Raw genomic sequence first — 8,815 nt, 5'->3', positions numbered from 1 at the left:
CCCCCCCCCCCCCCCCCCCCCCCCATTACAGCTTCCCCTTCTTCTCTCCATCATTACGAGCCTCTCTCCAGCTACTGTCGCCAGGTGCACCACATGTAAACACAACTGTCATTCACAAATATTTTTTTGATGGACCAACCAACTTAACAATGAACATTCCCAGATATTTTTTAAAGCAAATTACTGTGTGCAATTTCTGTTTATATTCGTGAAACTATGATCTGGTAGTTTAGATTTTTATGTCATTAGTCTTTATGAAACACGGTGAGTTCTGGATTCTGGTGAATTGATGCATTTAGTGAAAGTCTAGAGCAAAAATAATCCCGGAATATACTTTTAAAACGTGGGAGCAATTATACATAATTATATTGGAGGTATATTAGTAGTATAATAACTTCAGGTCCTGCATGCAACACTGCATAAAGTATTGATAAACAAAAGAATCAGTAGTGAATCCCTTATTAACTCGCACTGTAGCAAAGAATGATAACATTATTTTAACTTTTTCCTTAAAGCTTTAATTGAATCATGATCCTTTGTGCCAACAACATCACCCAGGACTGACAACGTGCACATAGTCTGAAGACAACAAAAACAAATTTGACTTTTTGCACTTAAAATATTCTAACTTCTTTGTGCTTTTCTCTCACACGTAATTTAAACTGACAAATGTGCCCTTGGGAATTTAAGGTGGAATGACTCTCTCCTTTAGCATCCTTGGTGCTTTTCTCCAGTGTCTTCTCCGAGGCCTTTGCCCTTCTTCAGATCCAACATGTTTGTCCCTTTCTGTGACCCCCATCCATCTCTGGGTATTTTCACCGACCCTCTTCAGAGCTCTTTCAGCACCCTCCTACTTCCTTTCACTTTCTGATCTTCCCATTCTGTGTACGTGTGTGTACGTGTGTGCGTATGTGTGTGTGTGTGTGAGAGCTGCTGACTGAAATCTCTCCAGTCGGTGGGAGGTGATGAAGAGGGACACACGCTACGTCAAAGGTCACAAGGCTAAGGATGGAGGAAGTCGGCAGCTGCCAGCTTTTTTTTTTTTCCTTCGCTCTCTGGCCCACCAATCAGCTCCTGTCCGGCTTCTTCAACTCCAAAAAATTGTTTTTTATGTAGAAATAATGTGCGTGACCGTGGTGTGAGAAGATATTTGGGTGTGGAGAGTTGGCAGGACGACGGGACATTTACCGCAATTGTTTTCAGTTTGTTTGTGACTCGTTTGTTTAGCAAAAACCATCCCGGAGCTCACAATCCCACGAGGAAACACCAACTCAGAGGCTACAGTGGGAACTGTGGAGTGTGTGTGTGTAGTGGATTAGTGTCCATGTATGTACATGAGCATGTGTGGTGGTGTGTTTTTTTGCACATGGATGTGTACTGTATGTGTGCATGTGCATCCTTCATCCTTGGAATTTGGTGGAACGGTGACATAACAATCGAAAAAGGAAATGAAAACGAGCCTTTTTCTTAAACGGGTGTTATGCTCCGTATAGTCCCGGGTGTTCTGGGATCGTATCGCATCGTTTCTCAGCACACCGACATCTCCAATCACGCACGCCAGACCAGGGAGACCAACCTGTGCTTGCACAGTTGTTTAGCGGTTTGCCTCGTTCTCCCAAGTGTTCCCGGAGTCTATAATAAGCGAGCAGAGAGGACAGTCTCTCTCTGTCCTGGGGAATCCATAAGAGGTATCTAGCAATTGCGGTGAAGTCATTTTCCCTTGGGAATAGGGATGGAATAATAAACAGGCAAACAACGATTGGAACAGCCACCGAACTTCCTCAGTTTCCTCTCCAAAGAGGACTTTCACATTCTTGGGATGGGGACGTCCGTCGAGGTCCGTTCCGCCCCCCTCCCCCACCCGGATGGAGGCTGTGTAGGTGGACAGCTGTGCAGCAGCCACATATCGCACCCCCACCCCCTTTTCACTCCACAATCCAGCTGGAGAGCAGACCAGACTTCAATGGGACTCCGTCAGTGTGATTTAGAGCATCCTGTCATTCCACTGGGAGGATGTGATCCCCCAAATTTCTTCTTTTTTTTGCTACAGGTGACCCATGTGTTGGAAAATTCTTGTGACCCTTATCGTTGCAAACGCAGACACTTCTTGGTTTCAGTCTTTGATTCTTCGACAGCAAAACGTATCTCCAAGTGGAGCAGAAACCGAACCAGGTGACATGCAGGCAGCTGTCTGCAGGCCGTGATTTGAAGTCTGAAACCTGCTGCTGAAAGCTTCCATAATAAATCGCTGAAATAGTTATTTAATTAGAGCTGGGAATTTATGCTTTGTTCATATTGTGTCACCGCTGCTCGGCGATGCCGCACACTTCACGGTAAACCAGGACGTCACAGATTCATCCTCATGAGGTCATGAGTCCAGGACTTTGGGAAACTCTGCCATATGGAGCAATGTGGACGAAATGGTGGACAGATGCTCGTGCTTTTCTTGTTATGGTGGCTTGTCACTGAGGCAACCATAGCTGCAATAAATGGGGAGGGGGATGCATATAATGTGCTGGCTCAGAATGAATGTATATACAGACTGTGTTTATCTGAATTTAATCATTCAAACTGAGCCCCAGTTTCTTCATGCCTCCATCAGGCCTTTTTTTGTGAATGTATGTTTGTTTTTGTGGGCTAGACTATACATTTTAATTGTCTGTTGCAGTTGTCTATTTATGCACCTCAAATGCGCACGGGAAGCCTCAGTTCAGAGGGGAAAGTTTCCTCGCATGCGAGCATTGTTTTCGCAGTGAAATACCCGGGAAGTTAAGGCCCAACTTAACAACGTTTCTCGTGTGAGAGGGCCCTCGACCACAAGTGGCCTCTGTCCAGATTTAACAGCCCGCAGTGTTGCTGGACATCTTCGGCCTCCGTTGTTTTGGCTTTAAAGATGACAGACGGACAGAATTGGGTCACGGCATCGCAAATATTACAGGACCACAGAAATATGTGTTACTTTTACTGTCTGCTTTGCACATGAAGACCATAATGTTCGCTACTCATTGTGTTCCTTAAATGTAAATGCTGGGAAGCAGCCTGTGTATGAGCACTGAATGGATTGTGTGTTTGTGGATTTTGTTGGACTGAGCAGAATACGTTCCTCTCAGATGAAACCTCTCTCTTCCTCTGTGTGTCGTTGTGGCCGAGGAGGCAGATGTTCTCGCTCTCCCTCTTTCGATCTCCTTTCATCGTTTCCGTCCCAGTCTGTTTTTAAGCCCGGCTAATCGAACGCAGCCTTTTCCCCGGAGACTCGAGATATTTCTCGTGCGATAGTAACTTTGGCTCCCGGGCCAGACGTGTCTGCCAGTTTAAATGACTTACTTCATATTAAGAGAAAGGACTTTAACAGATGAACTGGCCTGTGCTCGCTTTTGTCGTTGCGTTTTCTTTTTGACTTCCTATTTAATCCTCAAAGAATGAATTCTTGTGGGGTTTTTTTGTGTGTCAAATGTTACGGACAGGTAAGATAGTTGGTCTTTGAATCCAAAGGAGAGCTTTAAGCTTTGAGTTAACATCTTAAAGGGGAACTCCCCAGATTCCACACATCAAAATCTGTTTGCAGGCCTTAAAGTACTCCTGCATATGGGGAAATGGTTGTATTAAGTGTTTTGTGGCTCCTTGGGAGCTGTGCAAAATCAGATAAATGGCCTCAAGTAATGTCATTACATTAGCTGATACTAGCTTTGGCTACTGTGCACAGGCAATAATGTTAAACTTGTCCTTTCAAAGGAGGCAGAGCAGACCTCAGGTCAGTGGTTGAGGGAGTCAAAGTCGGTCGGCAGGAGGAGACGCCTTGCTGGAAAATTAGACGTCCAAATTGATAACTCTGTTTTTCTAATCTCCTCTCAAAAATGATTGTTTGGCCGACCCACAACGTCCTTTATTAAAGTAATATTTTCCTCTGATGTTGTAGATTTTCAAAAAAAAAAATCAAAAAACTTTGTTTTCGAAAGGATGTTATAAGAATCGGAAAGCATGACGGCCGCCGATGTTGTGAAACATCATTTAACTTCATTATTAGTCATTAGGATTGCTCAAATATTGCTTCAGCTTTTAAATAAATAGCGTCTGATCATAGAGGCCGGCTCTTTCCTTACCTAAGGTCGTTACTGTGTACAGTAGTTCTCTTTGACCAGCTGCTGTCCCTCCATATGGTTACTACCAGCCCAGACACAGCAGGCTCTTTCTGTTTATGGTCATCTGGCCCGCTGACAGTCAACTTCCTCTCTAAATGAAGGGTACAGTGCGGCAGAGTAACTGCATGGACCCAATTCTATTGGCTGCCGCGTACTCCAGACCAGTGCTGCATCCACACACAATTAGTTTCAGTTTTGGGGTCTGACTTTTGGCTCCAATCGAGGAGCAATGATACATTTTCAAGGAAATTCCCCACAGGTTTTCTCCACATTCTGCTTCCAGCTTTTCCTTTTAATTTTAGATTCATGGCCGCTCGTTCTTTCATCATTTATCCCTTCCTGTCCATCCTTCCCCTCCCTCCTTCGTCGCCAGAAGCCATGTCTGGTCTTTCTAAACTCTGTGTGTGTTTGTGCTTATGTGTGTGACCTCGCATCCGTCTGTGTACATTTCTACCTACCAGGAATTGAAATTTTATATATTTCTTTCGATATACAGTATTTCCACTGTGAGTTATTATTCACATTAAAACTAGGCTTCCTGTAAACCTTAAAATGAAGCTGTGAAACAGATTCCCGAGGACTTGAACAGAGGGGACACTTTTAGCTGTCGGACCGTCTTATGTAACATGCCTCCTCTGAGTTTAAAGGATGGAGAAAATTCATCGGCTGCTTATGTTATCAAATGAAAAGTGCAGACGGACACACACTCGCTGTCTGCACCAGAGCAGGTGTACCACATGGTTTGTGTGTGTGTGTGTGTGTGTGCGTGTTTGATGTGGATTACTGGATGCATTTGAGTGCCAGCAGCCAGTACCTGCTTTACAGTTGGTTAACATCTCCTGGCTTACCTGCTGCCGGGTTTCAGCTGGGGGGGGGGGGGGGGGAGTGACTGTGTGGTGAGAGGCCAGCCTGGCATTGGCTCAGCAGTGGAAATTCACACCTGGCCTGAGGCCTCTGGTTTAGTGGCGAGTAAATGAGTTGTGAAGAATATTCGTACTGTGGATTCTCTGTTGCGCCTACCGTACAGGACAGCGTGTAAGTCAACCGGCCTCACAGTTTACTCAAGCTATATGTCATGTACTGGAGACCTCTGAACTGATGCCAACAAAGACATTGATATAACCGACGTGATACTATAATTTGTATGTTCTGACATAGCAGTAAAACTCATAACTGGTTGCTGCTCACACCAAAGGGGGGTTTGAACATATCCCATGTGGATACAAGCTTTCCTGCATATTTGTTCAAATGTATTGTAAGTGTTTTAAATGATGTGTGTGTGGGTGTGGATTGAGAAAGTTTATGATTTCCTCATTTAAAGAGCACAACACCAAATTAAACTGTCTGAAAGCAGCTGTCTGAAATTCCCCTTTTTCTCTGGAGCCGGTTCTGATTTGGAAACCGCTGCAGTCGATACTCTGGGTTTGTTTTTCAAATTGATGCAAACAAGCACTTGGGTTTGCGTGAGTAACAGTGCAGCGCCCAACTGTAATCTGTTAACGAGTTAACTTTATTTGAGCCACATGCAATATGATTCTATGGTTTAGAAGTTATGTTTCTGAAGCTTTGGGTGCAGTCTGGAGACATTGATTTGACTATTAACACATAACAGCGGTCTCATATGAATGGCTCGTATGTTCAGTAAACGCGTGTCATACTTGCATTTGTATAAAAGGTGGACCAGTAGATAGAGAGCCAACGTCCTGTCAAGCCTCTGTTGTTATAGCTTATGTTACTTATGTAATCTCTCATTCAGCATGTCTTTCATTGTCCCTTATGAAAGAAATGAATCCTGTTCCGAGCGTTTACTTTCCATATCCGTAGAAATCAGCCTCCACGATTAGAACTGAAAAAACTACAAAGGCAGAACAGATGATTGCGTTATCGTATCTCGGTGTCTCCCATGTCCTTAAATACACTCTTCCAAAGTCATAGTTTGCTCCTCTCTGTCCTTGTTATTATCTGATCTAACTCAGACATCTGTGAGTTTGCAGCGACTCCTCGACTCCAGCTGTAACTTTAAGCCTATGAAGCTCTGTGGGCTTATGCGAAATGCTGTCAATTAAAGGCCTTTATAAAATAGACGTTTTTCAATAAACTACCGTCCTCATCGAGACATATGGAGCACCGTACTGTTGAGAGAGACTCTCCTCCAAAGCTGTATTTTTAGTTATTCGGGTAGTAACAAATGTTAGTGGGACTTTGAATGACTCTTGGAGCAGTTCTGGTTTCACTTTGGCTCTTTATGGAGCTAAAATGTCAGTGATTACTTCACACTGGTTCTCAAATGTGCTAACTGAGGCTTCAGACTACCGATAAAATCAAATAAGTCACCGGAAAAGCCGCCCAGGGCTCCCGGGAAACCACAACAGGCATTCATAATTACCTTCTGACATCCAGCGGACCAAAGGATTAATTGATGATATTTAGATTTTAGATTTCTCTAAACTCTGACTGTGTGGACGTGACGGGAGAACAGTCGGTGTGATTCATATGTACATGCAGATAACACATGCAGTCATCACAGTTAGTGGCTCTAATGTGTTTGTGCTGTTGGGTAATCTTCATTTTAAAGTGGTTTGAATACAGAGGAATGAAAACAGCGCAGGAGAAAATTGCTTTAACTTTGGGGAGCAACTGATAAAAGCTTTTTCTCCGCAAAGTGCACCAGTAATCGCAGTGAATTATGGGAATTACCAGCACAGCAAATTGCTTGTGTGAATCTACCCGTATAATGGCTGATAAGGGCTGTTGTCCCTGGTAATAACATAATTCAAATAATCATAATCTGAATTTTGGAGCTAATTCAAAGTAGTTAATCAAAAAAACATCAGAGACGTACGAGATCACTCGATATCAGAATTAAAGGCACATTGCGTCACTGCATATAATTCAGCGGGATCGCAGGTTTAATCGGTTAATCCCTAATTCATGAACGATCCCATGTGAAAGTAACCTTTGAACCCAGATAAGACCACGTGAGGGATTCAGCCGTTCATTTTCACTCCTCTGCAACGCAAGTGATGCGCTGAGACGAAGTTGATTGATGGCGAATGAAAGAATGTTGGAGGACCTTCACATGACCCGTGCTGCTTCATCTTTGCAGCATGTCCTCTGATCGGACTCGGGTGATGGTAATAGGAAACACACTTTATTACTGTGTGTGTGTGTGTGTGTGTGAGAGTGTGTGTGTGCGCGTGCAGGTGATCAAAAGGGTTTCCTAATCCAGCCCATGTGTGCTCACAGGCGAAGCGTGACTGCTTTTAGATGTTCTTTGATTGTTGCATTTCTTTGTAAAATAGTAAATCTGCTTGGAATAACTAAGACGCTGAACTGAACTTGTCTTTTTCTACCGACGCAAGAGAGATCATTTTGTCAATTATGCAACTTTTTCCGCCGTTTCATGTCCAGACCTGAATAAGTCTCCTCATAAATCTGTGAAGCTCTTTTTCATTTCAACGTAATTTGCTTTTAAAGATGTCCGTCATCCCGTCTTTCCATCAAGCTGTGTCTTTTTCTTCGGGTGTCCATAACAGACGTTTTTGTGTGCAATTGTTGTCTAACTGCGGTGTTTCTCCGCTCCTCTCCTCCTTCCAGCATGTCCACCAGGCACCTATAAACCAGAGGGAACGCCAGGAGGCCTGAGCACCTGCCTGTCATGCCCCGACTCGCAGCACACCTCTCAGCCTGGCAGCACCTCCCTCGGTGACTGCGCCTGCAAGCCGGGCTATCAGCCAATAGGCATGACCTGCCAGGGTGAGAGTCACTAATCTGTTAACTGCACTGTCAGCGCTATTTCATTTAGCCTGATGGGTCGCAATCCCGACACTTTGTGTGCCTTTTTAGCAGAAAATCGCTTTTGACGTTTTATATAGTGAGCTTTATAAAAACAAATGAGGGATTCATAAAAGGTTTTCCATCTTTTATTTTTACTATTTTAAACCTGTTAATTAATTAATGCTCAGTTAGTCTGAGCAATAATTCTTAACAGCTGAATGCCAAGTCCACTGTTCATCAAGAGAAACCGACAGGTCTTCACGTCCTGTGTAAGTGGAGCATGTTTTATGACCCTTTAATGACTCCTATAGGAACCATAATGCAGTTTTAAGCATAACTTAGAAAATGCACCAATGAAGAATATCTTAATCCGATTGCAGACTTTAGGTCTGCAAAAAAGTGTGATTTCTAGGCCTCATGAGTTTGTATATCGGGCTTGACAAGTGAATGTTTCATAAAGTAGCGATATGGGCGACATCGTGGCCGCTAAGGATAGTGAAGATGCAGTGATACATGACGATAAATCAACTGGAATGGAAACACGGTATTCCACAGAAGTACGAGGTTATTATCAGAGCGTACTGTGTATTGTGAACCTGCTTCCAGTAATTTCAGTGGTTTTCTCATTCCTTGAAGAACGAGCCAGCAATTTCCACACAGCCGTTCATCTGAACACAACAACGTTCATTAATCATCTCTTTCTTGGACGGCATTTTGCTTTCTCTTCCTCCCTCTGTGTAGATTGGGGAGGTGATGTTTGACAACCTGTCATTTTTTGCTTTCACACTTTGTTATCCTTTTTGTTAGGAATATAAACTTTCCACTCTGTCAGCATTTCCCACCAGCAGACTTTGTGTGTGTGTGTGTGTGTGTGTGTGTGTGTGTGTGTGTGTGTGTGT

The 8,815-nt window shown here is 43.6% G+C and overlaps 1 protein-coding gene across 1 annotated transcript in view; it reads left to right on the top strand.

The window, feature by feature from the left end:
• Positions 1 to 8,815, top strand: part of svep1 (sushi, von Willebrand factor type A, EGF and pentraxin domain containing 1) — a 68,605-nt gene that overhangs the window by 28,045 nt on the left and 31,745 nt on the right. Inside the window, 1 exon segment of the mRNA XM_031851484.1 lies at positions 7,737 to 7,895. Coding sequence (XP_031707344.1) covers positions 7,737 to 7,895 — 159 coding nt within the window.

Source organism: Anarrhichthys ocellatus, unplaced genomic scaffold (genome assembly GCF_004355925.1).
Source record: "Anarrhichthys ocellatus isolate YVR2014 unplaced genomic scaffold, GSC_Weel_1.0 scaffold11, whole genome shotgun sequence".
Taxonomy (NCBI): domain Eukaryota; kingdom Metazoa; phylum Chordata; class Actinopteri; order Perciformes; family Anarhichadidae; genus Anarrhichthys; species Anarrhichthys ocellatus.
This window is presented reverse-complemented; position numbering and strand designations above follow the sequence as displayed.